General features: G+C 39.6%; 1 protein-coding gene across 3 annotated transcripts in view; it reads left to right on the forward strand.

The window, feature by feature from the left end:
* ccdc102a (coiled-coil domain containing 102A) overlaps positions 1-21,358 on the forward strand; it is a 97,944-nt gene that overhangs the window by 45,063 nt on the left and 31,523 nt on the right. For all 3 annotated transcript variants that reach the window (XM_070969391.1, XM_070969385.1, XM_070969401.1), the window contains 4 exons: positions 1,650-2,042; positions 10,585-10,814; positions 11,945-12,053; positions 20,256-20,372. In XM_070969391.1, the coding sequence (XP_070825492.1) occupies positions 1,650-2,042; positions 10,585-10,814; positions 11,945-12,053; positions 20,256-20,372 (849 nt within the window). The remainder of the gene's footprint in view (positions 1-1,649; positions 2,043-10,584; positions 10,815-11,944; positions 12,054-20,255; positions 20,373-21,358) is intronic.

Genomic DNA, 21,358 nt, shown 5'->3' on the forward strand with positions numbered 1-21,358 from the left:
TTGTTTGGATATAAACCCACTGACTTTGCAGCCCTGTGTTAGTAAACAAGATGGCAGAAACCTGTGTGTACTTTCAAGTTTTGATGTTATTTAAACTCCCCTTCCATGCATTGCTAGGATATAGAAAAATGCCTTTTTTTTTCTTTTCTTTTTTTTTACACGCGTTGTGATGTGCACAAACACAAACCGCGTAAAAAGCGGCGTTCGTTTTGCGCATTACGTTGTAAAAAACGCCGTAAAATCTGGAAAAAAAAAGGCCTTTTTGCGCCGTAATGCAGTTGAAACGCGACTGAATGTGGCGTATTTCTGACAGGAACGGCTTGCCATACCTTCAGACCCCCAAAAGCTAATCGACTCCTCGGTTTAAAATCCACCATCCAAGGAAAGTAGGTCGATTCGTCTTCCAAACCGCTGACCTCCGAATGCACGCTCTCTCTCTCTCTCTCTCTCTCCCGAGTCCCTACCCCTTTTAACACTTTTAACACTGTACAAAAAAAAACTTGTGTATATATATTTATATTGTTATATTTTTTACTTATTGTTATATTTTCTACGGGCCTGCATGGTGGTGCAGCAGGTAGTGCATGTGCCTCACAGCAAGAAGGTCGCAGGATCGATTCCCGGGTTGGGCCTTTCTGTGTGAAGTTTGCATGTTCTTCCCGAGCATGCGTGGGTTCTCTCCGGGTACTCCGGCTTCCTCCCACAGACCAAAAACATGCTCATTAGGTTGATTGGTGACCCTGGTGACCCTGGTGACCCGCGACCCTGAAAGGGATAAGCAGCATAGAAAATGAATGGATGGATGGATGGATGGTTATATTTTCTACTATTGTTACTAGTTTTAGTAATATATTTATATAATATATTATATTATATATTAGTAGGATAATATATAATATATATATTATCCTACTATTGTATTGTTACTGTTATATTTTTACTTTTTTAATAGTCTCTTTTTAATAGATGTGTCATGCACCAACCTCACCAAAGCAAATTCCTCTATGTGTAAAACCCTACTTGGCAATAAAGCTTTTCTGATTCTGATTCTGATTCTTCAGTTATATGAAGACTGCCAGTACCACATGCTGAAAAACAACCCCACACCATGATGTTCCCACCTCCAAACTTCAGTGTTGGCATGGTGTTGGTATGTTCTTTCCACTTCCGGATAATAGCCCAAACGGTGCTCACTGGAACATTAAGAAGTTTTAGAAATTCGTCTGTAACCAACGCCATCACTATATTTTGCAACAATGAGGTTGCGAAGGTCTTTGCTTTTACCCATTGTGAGATGTTTCTTGTGTGACACCTTGGTAATGAGAAACTTTTTCATAGGCCATCAATGAGGACTAAACCAGCTGATATTTATTTGCACTGATTGTCCCATGCCTTTTTGCACCTCTTCTTCTGCTTTAATTCACATAACTTAATTTATGGACTTATTTGTTTTGATGTCTTTGTATTTGTGGATCATCTCAATAGCCCAATTAGAAACATTTCCTCCTGTTTGAGTAATGTTTGATAAAACTACAGTGACCAGCTGGCTGAACCCCTTTTTTTTTTTTTTTTTAAAGATTTATGTCTTCAGCAAATTCAATAGGCTTGGACATGATAAGTTTATCTTGTTTTGCCTTTATTTGTCCAAGGTGCGTGCGGAGCGTAACCGTGCACGTGATGAGGTTCGTCAGCTGAGACAGCGGCTGGATACCCTCACCAAGGAACTGACCAGTGTCAGACGGGAGCGGCAGGAACTGGCCTCAGAGAATGAGACTCTACGGCAGGAGACGCTCCGCGGCAACCACACGGCCTGTCCTCCATCTGCAACTTCTCCATCTTCATCTCCTGCACACCCTCGTGGTGCTTCCTCCTCATCCTCCTCCTCTCCATCCATCCCTCCCTCGTCCCCTGCCTCATCCTCCTCCACTCAGGTCCACACTGACGGCAAGCTAGACAGAGTCGGGGAGGGACCACTGGGGTCTCTGGAGCCAGAACCAGTGAGGGACGTGGACTTGGACAGACAAAAGACAGGTCAAAAAAAGGTGAGTCTCCACTCTACATATACTGTAGATTTTTTTTTTTTTTCATTTGATCAGCAGTTGTAATTAAGATTAAATGTAATTGGCTGTGCAGACCTGAGAACAGAAATGTCTGTAGATGTCACACAGCAAAATGACATCAATGGAGTCTAACTGATATTTTGCTTTATATATTATGTTACAAATATTGCTTTAGATATTATTACTTATGTGAAAGGTACTCTGTGGCACACTGACACTGTGGTGCCAGGGATGGCAATACCAGTCTTTCTGTTGGTCCAGACTTATATACCTCAACAACTTTTGGATGGATTGCCATGAAATTTGAATCCTTCTATTGAGAGCTCCTGCCCTGGCACCACCATGAGGTTGACAGTTGTGGCTTTACCATGGAACTAAAATCACACGTAGCAACAGCTTTTTGTTATAGCCATGAAATTTGGTACACACATTCATGTCCCCCTCAGAATGTATTTAGTGCTATTAAGGAAATGTTAACCTATCCTGACATGCTAAACTAAGATGCTGAACACGCCAAAAAAACAGCAAGCAAACAATGTCATTGTGAACATGTTAGAATGCTGACCTTCACATTTAAGTCCAAATAGCACAGTACCTATGTACAGCCTCAGAGAGCTGCATTGCGTGGCTGTAGACTCTTCATTCACGTTCAGACGGATTTTAGCCACATGTGAAAAAATGCAGCCCTCATTTATTTGCATGAGGCCAGTGCTGCTGCACAACGGAGATGCCAATGTGGAAGGCTGTGGCAAAAAATGGGTGCTGGAGCCCACGCATACATGGTGTTCCATTTTAAGATAGACGATTAAGATGATGTAAAGGGACCAGTATGAGTGTTACTTTTGACTGTGAAAACGCTTACTTTTATTTGCATGAGTGAGCATTAAATGTATTGTAGAATTACTGATTATATTGTTCTTCTTTGCAGTGGTAGTCACCATAATTTGATGAATTTCAACACTTATTTCAATGAGAACATTACCCATTATTTCTTGATTACTCTAAAGAGAGGATCCACTTCCTGGACCTGACCATTTATAAAGGGGATGGCTATAAATAACCCACAACATTATTTAAGAATAATTATTATTAAAACTTACTGGTCATAATTGCACTATGGCTCTTTCCATTCCCACCACCTCAAAAATAATATCACATTTGGCCAATTTCAAAGACTGAGGAGGATGTACCGCCTGGATTCTGATTTTCATACACAGTCTCAAAATATGGCTAAATGTTTTTTCGACAGATCATATAAATAATATCATAAAAAGATGAGACTGACTAAGACAGGGCTATAGGATGTCATCACCTCCTACAACAATTGAGCCTGTCTCACTGTGGTCTAAACCCAGCTGATGTTATCAGTGGGTGAACAATATAACATTTGATAAAATCTGCTTTGTAATGAGGGCTGCACGGTGGCGCAGCAGGTAGTGCGCGTGCCTCACAGCAAGAAGGTTGCCGGTTCGATCCCCGGGTCAGGCGGGGCCTTTCTGTGTGAAGTTTGCATGTTCTTCCCGTGCATGCGTGGGTTCTCTCCGGGTACTCCGGCTTCCTCCCACAGACCAAAAACATGCTCATTAGGTTAATTGATGACTCTAAATTGTCCGTAGGTGTGAGTGTGAGTGTGAATGTTTGTTTGTCATTACATGTGGCCCTGCAATCGGCTGGCGACCGGTTCAGGGTGTACCCCGCCTCTCGCCCATTGTAACTGGGATAGGCTCCAGCCCCCCGCAACCCCGAAAGGGATAGGCGGTATAGATAATGGATGGATGGATGCTTTGTAATGATAGGAAGAGCTGACATCAAAGGAACAGACAAAGAGTACGCACTTCAGGTATACATTTTGTCACGTTTCAGCAAACAGGTTTAGCAGATCAGGCAGATCATTCTGTCTAATTGGGGCATCCTCAGGAGAAACCCCTCCTCGAGGAGCAATTTACAATATCCTCTTGCCTTCTTCTCCAAATAGCCCCCTCCATCAAGGACAGACACGCGGTTATCTTTGAGTTAGAAAGGGATGCCGCTGGCTTGAGAGATCTATTGGGACTTTCAAATGCATGCAAATCACTTGTAATCACTGCTCCAACTTTATACAACAGAAGGAATTCATAGATCTAAAGACATGGAAGGTATATAAAAATGAGCATTTTGATAATTCTAAGAACACAAACATTCCATTAAAACCATAGATTACCCTATGGCGTGCCATTACTATAACTGTCATAATGGCAATGGCAGCCATTTGAAAGTAGGTTTTGAGTTTGTGGAGCAGTGCATCAGGTGGATATCATCTAAACAAATTACTTCAGAGAAAGACTTAAGATATCAGATGTTTTTTCCAAGTAAGTAAGTCCTTTCATTGTCATTAATGTATTGAGGTTATTTTATTTTGTTTCTGATTAGATTTGATTTTTTTCATAACACCCACTATTTCTTTTTTCTTGTTGCTTCTTTTTTTGGGTTTTACACACTGTTTACAACTTTTTTTGGAATCAGGGTTGTGAAAACTCCTTGTGCATCAAACCAAATTTTTCTTTATTAATCAATATGTATTTGCTTTAATTATTTTTTGATAATTAAGTTGATTAATCAGTTAGTTGATCAATAAAAATGTATTTCTGTCAATAAACTAATTGGATCACATGAATAGTTTAAGTCATCGCCCAAGCAAAACTGCCAAATACTTGCTCTTTTTTTTTACGTGTAGTTTTGAGATATGGACAGTTTGTTGGAGAAAACACACAGTTTTGAAAGTGTCATGTTTTGGTCTGGGAACAGATGAAGGGCATGTTTTTGAGATTTTATAAACAAAAGGATTTATCAAAAAAAATGATTGACAGATTAATTAGAAATGTTGCTCCTCTGGATCCTATGAATAACATGCTTGGCTGTCTTTTTACTCTTTTGTTTGTGTGTCTTGTTGTTGTGTCCTATGCTGCTGACTTGCTATTTTATCCACACCAGTTAGAGACTGAACTCGTGTTTTTTTTCTTTGCACATGGAAGGAGACTTGGTTGGTCTCTGGGTGCACGTTGAGGACAGTCTGATGATAGTAGATGTGAAATGGGGTGACTGTCTCCTCGATATCAGTGTGCTCATGTCCTGAGCTGCTACATGGACAATGTGACCTGAGTCTCAGTGAATGAAGGTCAGTCTGACTGCTGTCTCTCTAGCCCTGTTAGATTGCTTGCCAAAAGTGTCTGTGTTGCAGGGTTGCCCTTTTTAAGAGACGGGAGCAGTGTGGCTAACTGGGTAGACCACATGCATGCTCTCTCTCTCTCTCTCTCTCTCTCTCTCTTTCTTTCTCATTCTCTCTCTCTCTCTCTCTCTCTCTCTCTCTCTCTCTCTCATTCTCTTTTTTTCTCTCTCACATGATTGCTTATCACTGAGGGTTCAGTGATGCTGCAGTACTATTCCTCTGTCAGCATATCCTGGGCAGACCATCCTAAACCTAAACCGTCATCACAAACACAGACCTGACCTGCTGCTTTGCTCAGTCTTGCTCATACTGACAGACATGAGCTTTTATGGAATCTTAGCATTAAGTACCATCATGGTCATATTTCAGCCATCAGCTTCTCTGAAATGCTCTGTGGAGTCCATTTTAGACAGACAGAGAGCAGAAACAGGATCTTCTGGAGGTTAAATTACTGAAAGTGCAGCCCTACAACATCAACTTACTCAACAGTACGTTGTGTATCTATTCAAAAACCAAAGTAATATTGTGGTTAATGTTGTATTTTGGTTTTTAGTGGCCTACGGTACAGTGTTTCCCGCAAGGCTGAGACGTCAATGTAAATCGCCTGTGATGTAAAAGCAAAGATCACGATTTATGTGCCCACACTGTACAGCCTGATCTTTAAGGCATGACCTGAGTACCCACATTGTCCAGGTAAAACAGAAAATAAAATGACCCTTCAACCACTGGGGACCATTCTGGCTATTGACAGTCATCAATAAAGAATTGTTGGAATGCTCCAAGTTAGGTAGAAGTTTGTTTGCTAGCAGAAGTATGTTAAGCACACACACACTGGTCAGCAGCACCAACAAACTAACAAGCTAGCTAGCTAAATCAGAACATAAATCAGATGAATATTACCATTCATCTGAACATCAGCAGCTATTTCCTGCCAACATCTCTCTTGTTATGTATTGGTTGTGATAGGATGAGGAAAGGGCCACATGCAGAGAGAATAAAAGGCACTGATCCTGGAGAAATGACTCATCGCTGCTTCAACTGTGCAAGAGTGTGACAACGGCCTACCAAAACTTTGGACATGTCAGAAATTTATCAAAACGTCCCACAGCTGGTCGAGAGCAGTTGATATGATTGGTGCATGCTTCCCCCTGTGCACTGAATGGCAAATGATGCCCCAAAATCAGGTCAGAAAAAGGTTCAAATTGTACAATGTATACCCATCTTAAGGGTGGGAAACTCTAGTTGTTTTATCAGAAATGATAGTTGCGTAGTGGTGTTCCCAGTACTAGCAGCAGTATATTAGCAGTAGCAGTGGAAAAGTCAGCAGTAGTAGTTGTAGTCATACTAACAGTTGCACTCTGGTGTTCCATCTGATAACACTACTTGGATGTCCTGTGTTTTCCAGTTGCTCTGGATCCTACTGGGCTCACACTGTGTGTCAGTGGTGGGTTCCACACACACACACACACACACACACACACACACACACACACACACACACACACACACACACACACACACACACACACACACACACACACACACGTGTGTATGAGCTGTAACATCAGAAGGTGCCTGTGTCAAAGCAGCACTGAATAAAAATCACTGTTGGCCACCAGACTTGACCTTCAGCGATTCCAGGTGGAGTTTCCATGGAAACACACACTCACACACATACACAAAAATGCACACTGAGGCTGTAGCATTCCAATAAAACCATGATAATATGTCTGTCAGCGGTTGCAAGAGCAGTGGTCAAGGAACGGCAGCTAATTGGTACTCACTCACAGCAGAGCTTCATTTCTTGTCTTCGTCCATTGTTCCTGTTATCACACACTGAGTAGTCCGTCATGTGGCACAGTATGGCTTGTCTTACTGACATCTGTGACACACTGGGTCCCTCTGTTGTGGATTACCTGTAATGACAGCAGCAGCATCACAACTCTGTTTTCCATTTTCCACTTCAACCTTAAATGATAATACAAATGCTCCAGCATATTAAGATTTTAAAAATGATGTCACATGTTCTTTTTCAGTCAGTTGTATCTTAAATGTCGATTTCTCAGAAATTGGGAAACACAGTCTCCTTCGTAGATTGACCTCAGTGTATTGAAAGAGCATAATATGCTTCTTATGTGTTTATCCTGCTTTCTAACACTTTAATTCTTAAACCATAAAGTTGAAAATAATCCAAACTTTAGCAGAATATTCCAGTGACACTTATTGACATTTAATGGTGATTTGTGTGTCTAAACTGTCTAGCATGTTTAACAACAGTCTGATCATGACAATCAGTCGCTGTCTTTTCAACATTTTAAAAAGCTCTGGGGTCAGATATTAATGTCCTCCAACCATCCACTGACTCGTGGTCAGCAACCTTTGACCTCTTTTCAGTTGATGCTGTGAGTTGTTCTGATCTGGTGTTCAGAGACTGCTGATGTTTTCGGTCTCTTGGCCAGGGTCCTTGCTGTTTTACCAATGTAGTGGTTCCCACAGCAGAGGTCTTCTCAGGTCTGCTTGGTTTTGAGGAACTGAGACCCGACCTGGACCTGCGTCAGACCAAATTATACTCAGTCTAATCAGAAGTCTGTAGACTAAGAAAAAAAATACTGCTGTCAAATGACACTTTTTGGATGTGAATTACAGATACAGTACTTACAGAATTACAGATAGTAGCCCTGTATTACTCTATGTCCATTCCTTGCTTGTAGAAATTATCACCAGATGATATGTGACTTATTTTAACCAACTTTAACCAATTTAACCAACCCATTACGAGATCTGTGCTTATTTTTGGAATTTAAGGTGTATAGAACATTACTTATCCATAATATTACTACTTGTTTTCAGTAAAATAAGTACAATTTACATGTTGTATTAATTATACTTAAAAACGTACTGAGGGATTATGATTGTGTTTTGAAACTGAAAAATGTGCTTGTATCATTGTCTCATTTGGTGACTGCCAGAAGCAACTTCTTGTCAAAGCTCAAAACATACATTCAACCTAAAAACAGATTGCTGTGTGTGTGCGTGTGTGTGTGTGTGCGTGTGTGTGTGTGTGTGTGTAGAAGAAGAAGAATCAGAGGGACAATCCCCTTTATTCCTCACACACTATATGCACTTCACCATGCACTGGTGAAAAATTTCCTCCACCTTTAACCCATCCTGGTCAGTCCTTCCTCAGCGGCAGACCAGGAGACCAGTTGGGCTGCCTTCCGACCGGTGCCCAGGGACCCAGTTTTCTTCGTCATCACCATTGGTCAGGTGGTGATCTTGCATGTTTTTAGAGGGGGGGTTTCATTTTATGGAGGATACCCCAGGTGAACACGGGGAGAACATGCAAACTCCACACAGAAAGGCCCCTTTTTTCCTCAAGCAACAGGCACCGAAGGCATGGTGGAGGACACAGCGGGAATCGAACCCGGGACCTTCTAGCTGTGAGGCGACAGTGTTACCACCTGTGCCACCATGGTGGCACGGTGTGTGTGGCACATAGCAATTTTTTGAAATTTGTAATTGATTAGACAACAGACGTAGCTGTAGCTTGCCACAATTCATCTGATTTGCATAAGGTGCTGCAAGAGATTTGATGCTGGGTTGGTTTGACATGTTGCACTTGTCTGAAAAGTAATGGAGCACAAAAAACATTGTCTAGGCTTTACCTTTACTGTAGTTTGACCTGCTGTTTACTTGTATTTATTTTTCAGTCATTAACATAATGTGCATTTTTAGCTGTGCTAGCTGCATTGTTCTAGGATGACAATGTTGATCTGTGGTTCTTCGGTCTGTTGGTTCATCAACATATTGTATGTGGAAATGCATCACAATGTCAAATGCCTGATGTGCATTTCTATCACCATTCTGTCACTGCTGCTCAAAGGAGCTCTATGCTGCTTTTTTTTTCTTTTACAACAACCACTAACTGAAATTCTGTCATGAGGTTAAGTTACAGTGCACTGATATACTGGACTACAGATATCTTTACAACTCTCAGTCACAGAATGAGATATCTGGGAGGAACTCTTAAAGGCAGAGACTTCCCATTTTACATCTGGCAGATGCTGTGAAAGATATAGAGTGGGGAAACATTTGGGATTTTTACTGTTGCAGTGCCAAAACAGACAGATTTACTATGTGGACAGAAGGAAACACTCCACATTCCCTGTTTAATTTCTGTTAAGGCCATTAAATAAAATGAGATGTGAAAATGGTCATGAGTACCTGCCCAAGAGTTTCAGGGTTCTGACAGCATGTTGTAGAGACCTTAGATGATCCTCTGGATCAAACAGTTTGATTTGCAGCCATGGAGGGGAGGAACAGAGGGTGGAGTGGCAAGCAGTGAGGACAGAAGAGTGAAATATTGTTGAGAAAGAGGCCCACAAGAGAAGTGGGTAGTTTGGAATGTGACTGATACTTTAGTTGCTGGGGCTGAAACAGAAAGGAAGCCTTTATCTCTGCTGATGGCTAACCTGTCAGTGTTCTTGACCAAGGCACTGGCTTAGATCTGGAGTTGGTCTCCAGGCACTGCACAGTGGCGGCCCATTGCTCCTAATGCTTAGAATGGGTTAAATACTTAAAAAAACCTATAGTAAACTATCTTGACAATGATAAATATCTCCAGGGCTGTTCAAAATGGAGGCAGCTACTAAAGCCTGTCACTGTGGTGTACTATCTATTTTCATTTAACAGTTTTTTGTTCTGTTAGAGTGTAAACCGTTTCAGAGAAGAGGCATGGTTTACAGACAGAGATGCGAGTCAATGGTATAAATATGTTTTGAATGGAATTACTACTATTGAGAAGACAAGCTTGCTCACTGAGAGCTTGGAGAGTTTCCTTCTCTTTTCAGAAGCGCTTTGTTGAATGGAATTATATGTGGAATCCTGAGAATGAAACACCTGATATTACAGAGGAAAACAAAAAACAGAATGATTATGACTGACTAATGATGTCATGTTCCATCATGTTAGATTTCCAGCTACAGATATTCACAAACTAGGCTTGTGAATAATCCCTCTATCACTAAGCGTCAAATACCGCCTTTTTTATGAGACTATGTGGATGAACTTCACTGTACCAATTTCTGGTGTGACCGGCCGTTAAGGCAAAACTAGAGGTGGCGGATATCTTTGACTGTACATACCCTGAGACCATATATAATTTTGCCATACCTCATACTGTGTTAGCTATCCCAGTATTATCTGTGGGTGTGTTTAAGCCATTCTAGGCAACATTTAATGATAAACATGATAATAATTTTTACTGGTATTCTGGTCTCATTTTGTCCTCTCTCTCTCTCTCTCTCTTATGACTTGGAGGTGTTGGAGTCAGTCCTTTGTGCCAGAGCTCCAGAAGCTGACCCAGAGGACTGGGAAAGTCGCAGTGGTGTTAACCTGGCCAGCTCACGTCCGTCCTCTGGTCTGAGCCGGCAGGAACGCAGCAGGCAGCTGTGGGAGGACATCAGCTCGGTGGAGGAAGACTCCAGCAAACTCAATGCCCTGCAGCTTCGTCTGGATGAGTCCCAGAAAGTCCTGCTGAAAGAGAGAGAGTAAGAGAGATTGAATTCAGTTTGTCCATCTTTGCTTTTCTTTTCTTATTCATAATCTTGTAACTTCCATTTGATGTAACTTCTACTCTACTCCCACTACATTTATATAACAGGTATTGTTACTAGATATTTTTGAGATTTCAATTTTAAACTACAAAATGTGTTCAACTTATAAAATACAATAGATTCTTCTAAACTATCCAACAATATGTTAAATAGTTAATATTAGCCCCTCCAGCATATACTACAAAATTCAATACTACTTAAATTAAATCCATCAGTAATAATAATTCAGTTTTGTAATAATTTAACACTGAAAGAGGCCAATTTGCATAATGACTACTTTTACATTTTGGAAACCTTGTAGTTTGTTTATTGTTAGCTATATAGGGGAGGTACTCTTCATAGGCCTTTTTGGCTTCTAACCTCTCCTGCACAATATTTTAATTTTTTTGTTATTTTAATGTTTTATGTACATATATATAATGTGCAAATAAACTAAACTAAACTAAACTACATTTGCTAACAATGCTAGTTTTAAGGGGCACTCCACCTATTTTACACATAAAGGTTAATTTACTCTTAATGTACATAAGGATCTAAACGCTACTTTGCCACTGTTAGTTAAAACAAATATTCTTGACCTATGCCGATAAATACATTTATATACCAGTAAACCAATCGGGTTACCTTCTCCCAAACCAATTATCATTTTCTGCTCTCAGAATAGAGGTGCCTTTGACTGTACTTGCATGTGGCTTTGCACCCCCTACTTAAAGGCATACGTTTTTTTAAGCTATAATGTTTACTCCTTTGTTACTGTAAAGGCCAGTGTAAAAGTTGTAACCATAGCAGAGGAAATTCCTCCACTACTGCTTATTCCACACCCAGTCAATGTGATGGCCACCTCTGCTCATTTGATGCTGATTTCTGGGATGGACTTTTTTTCATTCATTGTGAACTGCACAGATATCCAAAATGTGGAAATGTAAAATGTAAAAAAAAAAAAATAATAATAATCACATTTCAAGATATTTGCTGATTCAGATAATAATCCACGAGGGCACTAGAGCAATATGATTGAGTGTTGAAAACCAGTAATGTGTGTTGTGTCTTTGTGTTCTCCCCAGAGACAAGCTTGCACTGAGTAAGAGCATTGAGAGGCTGGAGACTGAACTCAGTCAGTGGAAACTTAAATATGAGGAGCTCAGCAAGAGCAAACAGGAGGCCCTCAAACAGGTGAGACGTCATTGGAGGCAGACTACCACTATAGTCAGAAAGAATATGTCTGTGTGGATCTCCTGTTTGCTGAACACAGATTGACATCACGTCAATGTTGTAGCATGGCACAGTATATTCTGCCTGCTGTCTTGGCAGAAGGGCCATCTAGATTTTGGTTCCATAAACACTATAAGTTTGTAGTTTTTGGTCAAATCAGGTAATTCATATAAGATATTGCACTTTAGTGATGGGACTAAGTGCTGAAATAATTTTTCAGTTCAGATAGAAGTCAGACTACGGTGAATTCTCAAATTGTGGCTTGGGCCTTTATATACCTCAAAATAGTGAGAGACAGGCTAATATAAAAGAGACAGGTGATTAGCCATGCTTGTGGCTTTGCTCTGTGGATGGCAGTGTTGGTTGATGGCACAGACTGAAATATCTCTACAACAATTTGATGAATTGATGCTGACAATGAAAGCACCACTGTGCCTCACTACTCCTCACAGAGCTGCTAGAATGGCTGTAGATGCTCAGTATTTTTTCAAGTATATTTGTCAATATTTCAGTAAGTATATGTATATTTCCGCAGTGCTAATTCCATCATTACAACAACAGAACAGTAAGTAATGTTTTCATTCACTAATTATTGTAGAATTATTGTAGTTTGCTTATATTTTCCTGTTTTTTTTTTTTTTTTTTAACACTATTCCAATGAAAGTATCTTAACAGCAATTGATGGTATAATAGAAGCAATTAAAAATAGAGTTATTAGTGAGTGAAAACAATATTTCTGCAGCAGATTGGTGAGCATGACCGGAGTCTGTTGTTGCACTGATGCAGTTAGAGCTGGAATTAGGAAATGAACTTGATCGTACTTATGCCCAGTCCACACATGCAGTACATGGGCATCTTTAATTTGTCTTTAAGCGTAGCTTTTTTCTAGGCATTTTTGGCATTTTGTCCACTTACAAAAGCACTTTTAAGTCACTGATAACATACTTTTTTGGGAAATTCCTTCCAGCGTGAACATGTAAAAAAAGTCTGCCCTGATGATGTGTAGACAGGAAAGGAGTTTATGGCTTGTGACAACAGAATGTGCAGGGCAGCACGGTGGTGCAGCAGGTGCCTCGCAGCAAGAAGGTTGCCGTTTCAATCCCTGGGCGGGTCCTTTCTGTGCGAAGTTTGCATGTTCCTCCCACAGACCAAAAACATACTCATTAGGTTAATTGGTGGCTAAAATTGCCCCTAGGTGTGAGTGTGAGTGTGAATGGTTATGTGTATGTGCCCTGTGATCGGCTGGCGACCAGTCCAGGGTGTACCCCGCCTCTCGTGTTGACAGCTGGAATAGGCTCTAGTACCCCCGCAACCCCGAAAGGGATAGGCGGTATAGAAAATGGATGGATGGATGGAATGTCCACCATCGTCTCCTTTGTTTAGATGTTGTGATTTTGTGCAATGGCAAATAGTGCTGGTGCTAACCTTTCTAACAGAACTTTTTACATGTTTACACATAAATGTACAGTGACTGCAGCACGAACGTATAGACCAGGCCTTTGAGAATGCAGGTAAGTCCACTGTAGTAGTGTCTGGCATAAATCTGTTCAGATTTTATCTTTGACTTGGTGATTATTTCAACACTGACTTTCATTTGAAAGTTACGATACCACATAAAGTGCCAGTGACCAACATGTCACTTCAGTCTCAACAAATAAGTGTCATGACTCCAGCAAGCATTAAGCCAAAGGTTAACTCTAAGTCATGGCTAATTCTTAAAGCTGCACAAGATTTGTATTGATAAATATAGTTGTCTTAAATGCCTCAATCACGAAAAGGAGCAGAGCTCAGTCAGGCAAATCAAATTCTTGTATTAGGGTGGGTGAGTGACATATTAAACAGTTTTCTAAACATCAAGAACTTCCAGCAGTACTGTATATGGCTCAACCTTCCACACACCTCCAGCCAGATACTATTTTACTTGTCAAATTTGTTTGTAATTTCAGTCCACTTGTGGAGCTTGAGGCAGCGAAATATTTAATGATGGAGAGAAATGGTTTTCTTTGATACAGCTGGATTTCAGTTTTGATTAAGGTTTGGATCAATTTTATTGGTCTCAGGGATTTGGAATATGTTTTGTAAACAAATTTGAAGCTTGAAACTGTAACTGTAGTTAGCAGTGGAGAGGCAACTCATTAAACACAGAGGTCTGCATGCCAGTGCCTTTTTGCTGTCCTTCTCTGGTTTCCGAGAATCCTACAGCACAGAAAAATGTAGTCCAGCTATCAGTGGTTCTCCGAGGATCATTGAGTCCTGTATTGGGCTCATAGCAGTGAACTTTTAATCAAAGTACATGTTTAAAGATGTATATTAAAAGAATGCATGATAATTGGTGTACAACAACATATATATATAAGCGTAATATGATGATTGATAATGTGAAGGTAAAGAACAGATAAAAGATGCTGTAGTTGGATTATTAGGAAAGAGATGAAGATGAAGAACATTAAGTTGGTTGTATTTCTTTTAAATTATATTGATGAGTTTAGGTTGTATTATTACTTGTATTACTGTAGTTCTGAGCTGTGAAGAAGGAAGATAAAAATGCAAACACCAGTAAGTCACGTGAAATAATAGAATAATATAGGATGTAGGAATAGTATGATAGAATTACCTCGTGGTCTGAGTAGTTTTCACTGTTAATGGTTTTGCATTCAACTTGTGGAGTCAATCTTATGTAGATTTGATGAAGACATCTACAATCTGTTGGTGGATGTAGGAGGGACTTGCTGGATCAACGTGCTGATTTTCTTGTAGTTTTTTGATTCAGCGATATGGGCGGTTTCCTTGGCAGAAGTTCATATCTTCTGTTACAATGTGGGCTTTTGAATAGGTTTGGATGAAGTTGGTCAAGGTGTTTAAGAAATGTATAATAGCATCTGTCAATCAATACACATTGGTCCTCCAGCTTGGTTTAACAAGACAAGGCAATGCCTTTTCCATGGCCCGCACTACTGAAGTGTTGTTGTTTGTTGTCTTTTGTCCAGAGTACTTTGGGATTTACAATGTTTGGGCTCCCAGGTTTCCTATAAGCATATACTTACAAAAATCAATAAAGTTGATAAGGTAAGCATTAAATATATTGTCTCTGTACTGTTTTGTCAGAAAGAATTAGGAAATTATCACATGCTTTTTCACTTAAGTTCCTAATTTTTGTGGACTCAGGTTTATTGTTGAAAGACAATTAGGAAACTGAATAAATGGTAGCGTTACCTGTCAAAGCCAACTTTAAGATGCATGAGTGATTTGGATCATCTGCAGTGTTTCTGAATTTTTTTGTGTGAGGGCATCAGTAATTTGGCTTTAAGCTGGTCCACCTCCTCCATGAACAGTCAACAGACAGGGTTTCCATGTTTTGGGAGTGAAGTTGATCTTGGTCATTATTCAACAAGCTAGAAGAATCTTTGACAGTTTTATGTGTGTTTGGTCTCCTTGTTCCATTCCTTCTTCACATTTGTGTTTCTACCATCAAGATCATCACCAATGTTTGAAACGAATTATTCAGTTTGTTCCCTCACCTCTATCACTGTGTTCAGGAGGGATGATTTTTATGAGATGGCACAACATTTTTAATTACGGTTTCCCAACACATTTGCATGTCTATGTTTGCATTTTGTGCTTTGATCCATTCTGTTGTCATGGAAACTGAAATATCAGTTTTTGTTTTGTGCTGATGAGAATAGGTAATCAAATATGAGATGGCACTGTATTCTGATTCTTAGTTGATCTTTATTGACAAACTAAAAGAACAATTACATTTTATGCCGTGTAACAAACAGCACAGCACGATTTGCTTTTTATGTTTTCTGCTTAATAATTGTTTGTGTGTGTCACACACAAACAATTATTAAGTTATAATTTTTGTGTGTGTGCGCCCATGAATTACTCATGTTACTTACCTTACTTGTGGCTAAGAAGCACCAGTCCTAAGTTGTAGCATACCAGAATGATGGGGAGAAACCCAGTTAAAAGCATCTACCAAACATTGCCACCCAAACGAAACATAATTCATACCCCAAGAAATTATATGCGCATACGGGAAACACGAAAATAGTGCACATCAAAGGCACTGCATCTGCTGATTTCACCACTTCACGCAAACCACAAAAGCCCAGTATCATATGAAAGCAGAGAGTCTGATGATCACGAAGATGTCTGCCTCCTCACTGTGCAACGAAACTTGGCAAGCTAGCAGCCAAAGAGTAGCAGAAGAAAAAACTAAATCATAAAAAAAAAACAACTAAATCATAAAGTATGTTTTACCTTTGCTGTTTTGCTGTTTCCAGGGAGCGCTCTTCATGCAATAACCTATCTCTGGCGTTACTTCCTTCTGGATCGTCATTGGTGTTTCTATGGTGAATGTGGGCGGGTCGCTGAGCTATTGACCAGCATAACCACGCAGGTAGTTTCACCGCTCCGTCTCATGACAGAGCAGAGCGCTCACAGAGGACTCTGCTGAGCTGCCCGAAGTCTTATTTTACTGTTTTATTTGCATTCCGTCCTTTTATGAGAGCTAAGAACAATAGCAAGCAGAAAAAAGGCTGAAAAACTGTTTTCAACAGAGGAGTTTCTCTGTACACTTGGATGAGATAATGGTACTCTGTTCAGATGCGCCAAAATGAGCGCCTGGACATACCTGTGTTAAAACATCTGTACGACTGCTCGGGTTCATTCTTAGCATGTATTTTTGCACCTTTTTCTCGAGTAAAAATTCAACCAGATACATTGAATGGAGTGGACTTCATTTTTCTTATGACGATGCTACAATTATGTTAGACCCCTATAGACCTATATGTGCAGCATTTTTTAATGACGGTAATGAAACTGATACTGTTGCTATTTTTAGATACCACGGGATACCTTATTACCGGATTAGAAATAGGCAAATAGTGGTTATGGTTAGGGTAAGGCTCCAGGAAATGAATGTAATGTGATGTGATGAAAACCCCTGTGTGTGTGTGTGTGTGTGTGTGTGTGTGTGTGTGTGTGTGTGTGGGTGTGTGTGGGTGGGTCTGTGGGTGCGCGCATGTGCATGTGGGTGCGTGTATGTGTGCACGCACGCTTGTATATGTGCAGCACCACGAAGCTGTAACTCATTTCCATAGTTGTCGTATGGTGCAGAGAATGGGCTTCGGTAATTAAAGAGTCACTCTATTTTTTTTATTTGACAATGTAAAGAGGCAATAAAATCGAAAATAATGTTTTATGCAAGAAGGAATCTTATCTGATTGAAGACATGGGAATGATCTGACATCCCAGTCTTGCCTCTGCAAGATATCGATTTTACCCTTGCCAGGTGCTACTTGTATGGGTTCATTGAGCTTTAGCAATTGATGCCAGAGTTTATTTGAGTATGATAAGTTGTGTCGTATGTCTGCTTCGGGATAGTCAATAACAAACATTGTCGTCGGTCGGTTATAATTGTCTGTATTGGCTATTTTAAATGAAAGATATCATATTTGAAATCCATCAAGGTCAGCAGTTAATTAGTACTAAGGATTTCTGAGATTTCCTAATGTTTGCATTGCAGATTTGCAGTTTGCTTTGAGAAAAACATCAGTATATTGGTCACTGTGAGTGTTTTTCATGTACTTTCATTTTAGTTGGTGTTCAGTTTCTGTTGGTCCAGGTAGTGTGTCTATAGTATTACAGTATCCTGTTCAAATATGGAGATGTTACCTACTTGCTTTTCAGTTGGACAACACCTTGACTTGGGAAGCTTGGAAACCATTTGAATGTTGAACTGACGTCAGCTATCATTAGCGCTTGTTCCAGCAGACTTCTGTCAGACAGTGTAACAGCAGTTAAAAAAGAACTTGCCAGTCTCGTTCTATGGCTTCTTTGAGTACCCTGAAAAGCGCTATATAAGAACAGTGTATTATTATTATATTATTATTCAATTTAGTCTTACTTCTATGGCACTAAACGACAACAAAAGTTGTCTCAGGACATTTTCCATATAGTGCAGGTCAAGACCAGACTCCAGACCATGCTTGACAACAATGGCAAGAAAAAACTTCGTTTTAACAGGCAGAAACCTCGAGTAGAACCAGACTCTGGGTGGGCGGCCATCTGTCTCCATCATTTGGGTTTAGAGAGATAGAGTATTGTATTTCTTGTTTTTCCGCCCTTACATGCAAAAGACTTGTTGCACTCATGGCACAAGAATGAATTTGACACATTGTTGGAAAGTAGGACTTGATCACCTGGGAATTCTAAACTTGGACCTTTGTATCCCCAGGGAAGGTGACTTACTGTCTACTCCACTGTGAGACATGGTCTCAAAACACCTTTTAAGGGAATATACATCACATGTGCCAGACTGGGGTATTTTTTTCTCTTTAAGCTGTTTAAAATATAGCAGTCAAAATGTTGGTTTGAAAGTTCTGAACAAAAAACTGACACATCATTCTGCTGGTTTCAGGTGTATTGTCAAATGTTTTGGTGACTTTTGATCCAAAACTGAGCAAAAAGAAAGCATGCGTACAGTAAAAATTACAGCAATATATTGAATATCACTGTAGACTCACTGTTTGACCCATCTGAACACAGTTTGAAACAGATATCTACCATCTAGAGAATGTCTGTGTCAATTTTGTTAGCTTGTGAGTGAGGACCTGTGATAATATATGTTAATTAATTTTTCACTTTTTGAAAAACATATTGATGGACTTCTGACTTGACTATAGGTTGCATTGAGGTTTGTCACACATCTGTGGAAGTGCTGAAAACATTCAGCTATGGTGGAAGTTTTTGAAAATTCGACTGCAATTTAGATGAAAACACTACAAAGAATGACGTAAAATGTGGAAATTTTTCACTCAAATCCGTGCAGCTAATAGATACTAAAATTCCATTCTAACATACTATTGAGTATACTAAAATAGTATGTGAGATCTTTTAGTATGACTGAAACTGTGTAGATTCTATAGATATTTAACTTCTGGTGAAATTCTCTAAGCTCAAAACTATAATTGTCAACAATATTTTTGCAATTTAGTAAATTCTTTTGTTATACATAAGTAATTTGTGCTGAGCAAGCAAATACTACTCTATAACTGGTTTTAAGAAATAACAATTTTGAAAAAATATCACAAAATGAAAATTTCCTCACTACTGCAAGGAAGTCTTTCTAGTTCTCTAACTGCTGTTGACATTATGTGCAAGAGTTTAATAAATACGTAATACCGGGATACAACACAATACATTAGCATGTAGAAATATATTATAGCATATTTGTATACAGTAGGATAGTATAGTACATCTGTAGTTCTGTGATGTAGTATTTAAAAATCATGCTTTGACATGCTGCACTTGGATGGGAATATGGAATATGGAATATTTTCAAAATATCTCAATACACTGTGAAGCTCCTTGGATTGTCAGATTACTAAAGCGGCATGATGGAGTGTTTTGTCTCTTGACAGAAACATGGCTAATGTTTTACCAGTGTTAAAGCACATAGGGGCAGTTCAGGTCTGCAAATAGGAGAGACATAGAGAAGAAAAGGCTTGTTGTCCCAAGTCCTTCACAGGAGATGTTTGCTTCCATAAACAGCCATCTTTTTAGAAGGGAAGATGTTTTCTTACAAATCCATAGATAACACTACATATTAAGCAAGTACAAAGTTTGAAGGATAGCTGAGCTCTGATGTTAGACAACTTTATATCTATAACTTTATATATCCACGAACTCCTCTTTTCAGGTGTAGTCACAAGGCCTACAAGGATATCAGGAAAACAGAAAAAGACAAAGGCAACAGTTATATGTGCTGGTTAGCATCAGTTGTTCCCTGTTTAGCTAGTATACAAAATGTTCATGAGTGCTTCAATCAAAGCTTGGATTAATGTTAGTAAGAAAGAGTTTGGCTTACCTGCCACTGTTGTAATATCAGTCAGTTTATAGATAGATCATGAAATATGCATCAGACATGCAGTCTGTGCATTTGATAAGCAGCATCAAATGTGCTTTAAATGACACTGATGTAGATCTGTGCCCCTTTACTCCAGCACTCGTTTCCAGCTGTCATTGTAGAGTTGCTCCTCTTTCTTTCCAATGGTTTTATACTGCTGGAATTCAGTGGTCCTGCAATTGTTTCTCAACATGAACAATAAAGACTAAGATAAACACCCAGCTCTTTTACATTTTGTGTGTACCATTTAGCTGAACCTGCTGAAGGAAATGCACCAGGATGAACTCGGTCGCATATCTGAAGACTTGGAGGATGAACTGGGAGCCCGAACCAGTATGGACAAAAAACTCGCTGAACTGCGGGCTGAGGTGAGGAGAAAGAGGTGCAGGATGGAGCAGAAGTTAACAGCAGCATGATGGAGGAAAGAGCAGGAGTTGTGAGGTGATGGAAGGAGGCTCCTCACAAACTACACCACACCTATTTTTTTTTCTGTACTGTCTTTTTGAGCTTTATTCAGTGCCATTTGTCGCTGTGTGACAGAGCAGTGGACAGAGATCTTTATTTGAATGCTCCATTTTGATTTTTTTTTTTTTACAACTTTTATTTCAGGAAAATGTTATGTCTTATCCAGCATTCTCTTGCTTAAATAGCAACTACACCCAAGCTAAAAATCCTGCTTACATAGCCATCTAGTGGTTGCTACATAATATGTCTTCACCCTTATTGTACAGAGATACTTCTCAATTGAGTATGGTCATAATTCACAACAGACAAGCAGTTTCTTAGTTGGTAGTTGGAAACTTTTGCACTTACTTTATATGAAAAAAACGGTGTGTCATGGAGGACAGTCTTGTGACCAAAATACTGAAGTAGACATTTTTAGATAATTTACATTGTGTTGAGTAGCTGTAATCAAATTCCTACTGCAGGCATCCAGCACTCACTATACACATGCTGTATGTCTATAGGATGGGTATATGAAACAGAAGGTGTAGCTCATCTCAATTACTTTACAGGTACAAAATGTATAAGAGACCGCTGCCCTACATGTCGTCACATCACGTCTGCATAGATGCATCTTTTTCATGTTTTTGCACACAAGCCAAAAACCTGTGTAATTACAAGCGCTGCAGTTTTATTTCAACACTTAAAAAAAAAAAAAAAAAAATGTCGTCTGTATCACACTTGTCAGTGATTTAATAACAGCACCAACCCCAGTCCAGCTGGGGCCCTTTGTTGCATGTCATTCCCCATCATTCTCTCTCCCCCTCATGTCCTGTCATCTCTCTACTGTTGACTGCTGAGAAAAAAACTTTTTCCTGACAGTGCTAAAAAAGGCAAATGCTTAGCAAGG

This window comes from Chaetodon trifascialis, chromosome 1, assembly GCF_039877785.1.
Source record: "Chaetodon trifascialis isolate fChaTrf1 chromosome 1, fChaTrf1.hap1, whole genome shotgun sequence".
Classification (NCBI taxonomy): domain Eukaryota; kingdom Metazoa; phylum Chordata; class Actinopteri; order Chaetodontiformes; family Chaetodontidae; genus Chaetodon; species Chaetodon trifascialis.